The sequence below is a fragment of the Cebus imitator genome, unplaced genomic scaffold (genome assembly GCF_001604975.1).
Source record: "Cebus imitator isolate Cc_AM_T3 unplaced genomic scaffold, Cebus_imitator-1.0 Scaffold188, whole genome shotgun sequence".
Classification (NCBI taxonomy): Eukaryota; Metazoa; Chordata; class Mammalia; order Primates; family Cebidae; genus Cebus; species Cebus imitator.
In genome coordinates, this window is record NW_016107503.1 from 4,423,930 (window position 1) to 4,425,948 (window position 2,019).

Consider the following 2,019-nt stretch of genomic DNA (forward strand, 5'->3'; position numbering starts at 1 on the left):
AAAAAAAAAAAAAAAAAAAAAAAAAAAAAGAAGCTTCCTGCTACTGACAAACTAGATCAACCCTGGGCCTCTCTTCACAGTCCCTAATTCCCCAAAACAGTATCAAGAAAACTCAACATTTGCATTAAACTTCTCTTTACATTCTCCACTTGATTTATTTCACACCCTGGACCAATAAACCAGAGCTTATTTTCACAAGAGTAAAGGAGCCTCTGTAAGTGAGGTTAACACCCACCCCGAGGCTGGCTTCTGTCTGGTCTCTCCCAACAGCTGAGCATCATGGTTTTGCTAATTAAGCCACTCTCTTGTCTTTAATTAGCTGCATGTGAATCTTGTTGGGAAGTCTTGGATCCGTGAAGTAGTCTGGGATAAAAATCAAAAGACATCATCTATAACCAAAGGCAAAAGACTTACTCCGGGAAGGAGACAGCTCACTCCACCAAAAAAAGTTAGCCTGGCTTGGTACTAGCAGGACTGCTAAGGTGGCCCTGCTTTACGGTGTAATATGGTAAAATGAGCGGTCACTGCCCCCAACCGAGCAGTTGAGTCTGCCAGCTCCAACGTTCCCAGGAAGGGTTCGCAGAGGCTGGCTGCCGCCCCTCCAGGCTGTGCCTGCCCCCACCCCCCGACCCCCACCTACCCCATGCCGCACCGTTTGCTCCCCCGCCTGCTGACGCACAGAGAGCCATCAGAGGGCTCAGGGATTCTCTGGGTTTTCTGCTCCAGGCCCATCTTGGGGCCCAAATAAATGCCAAGTATTATTCTTGTCTCAGCTCAGCTTGCCAGCTCCTGTCTCTGAGCTATCACGCCTTCTCTGAGAATACCCTCTCAGAGGAGAGCCAGGCTCTCGCAGGATGACGCCAGATGAGGGTTTTTATACACCCAGCATACTGTGAATCAGAGGCAGCATCTGCTGTGCTAGCAAATGCGTACTGAGATTCTGTTAGCAATGGTTTGAGGTCTGGGATGTAACCAATTCTCAGGACTAACAGGACTGAAGAAATTATCCAACCCATCTCTTTCCCTCTAAATACCATTGACCTTAAGGCATCTCGGGCAGCCCGTCCATTAGAATCACCAGGGGAGTCTTTAAAGCTATGGATGCTAGGCCCCACCCCAGACTAATTAAATAAAATTCTCTGGGGGTGGGGCCTGAGCATCAGTATTTCTAAAAGCTCCCCAGGTGATTCTAATGTACAGCTAGGGTTGAGAACCCAGCTTTAAGACTCCCAAGGGAAAAGCTGACAATATGCTCCTTTGGGAATCTCAAAATTCTTAATCCTCATTATGAGGAAGTTCTGCCTCACTTCTTACCTGTCCTCATTTTGAGGAAATGATGGTACAGGAAAGAAAAAGCTGAAAAAAAGCTCCCCTGGGGAACATCAGATGAAGGAGTACCCCAGACTCTGCAGGGAGAATCCTGGGCGTATTCAGGTGTAAACTCACAGTAATGCTCCCTGCGCTGGCTTTGTCAGATACCCAAAACTGATGCTGCCTTACTCACCTGCGGCAAACTGTAGGATGTTGTCTGGTCTTTTCAAAAAGATTTCTCTGGAAAACATGAAGGGATAGGATGGGAGGCAAAGCAGACTTTAAGGCAGGCTGTGGCTACTGCTTCGGGTCCTGTGCTTTCACGTAGACGAACCGAGACACAACCATCTTGGGAGCCAATAAACCCACAGGTTTCTGACAAAAGACCCTTTCATTCGTGATTTTCCGTCAACTCCATATCTAAGGCAAGGAGCAAAGCATCCTAAATGGCAATACCCTACGATATTGCTTACATCACAAAAGAGTTGTGCTGCAGCCAAGTGGGGCTTGCCATTCCTTCAACAACCTTTTCAGCATTTTATTTATTTATTTGAGACAGGATCTCACGCTGTCACCCACCCTGGAGTACAGTGGCTGGCGGGATCAACCTCCCTGGCTCAAGAGATCCTCCCATCTCCAGCCTCTCGAGTAGCTGGGACTACAGGCATGTGTCACTGCGCTAATTTTTTTTTTTTTTTTTTTTTTTTT

The 2,019-nt window shown here is 47.3% G+C and overlaps 1 protein-coding gene across 1 annotated transcript in view; it reads right to left on the reverse strand.

The window, feature by feature from the left end:
* Positions 1-130: 130 nt before the first annotated feature.
* RIIAD1 (regulatory subunit of type II PKA R-subunit domain containing 1) overlaps positions 131-2,019 on the reverse strand; it is a 12,105-nt gene continuing 10,216 nt past the window's right edge. The window contains exons 6-7 of the mRNA XM_017546233.2: positions 1,505-1,551; positions 131-363 (exon numbers count right to left, since the gene is read on the reverse strand). Coding sequence (XP_017401722.2) covers positions 293-363; positions 1,505-1,551 — 118 coding nt within the window. The 3' untranslated portion in view covers positions 131-292. The remainder of the gene's footprint in view (positions 364-1,504; positions 1,552-2,019) is intronic.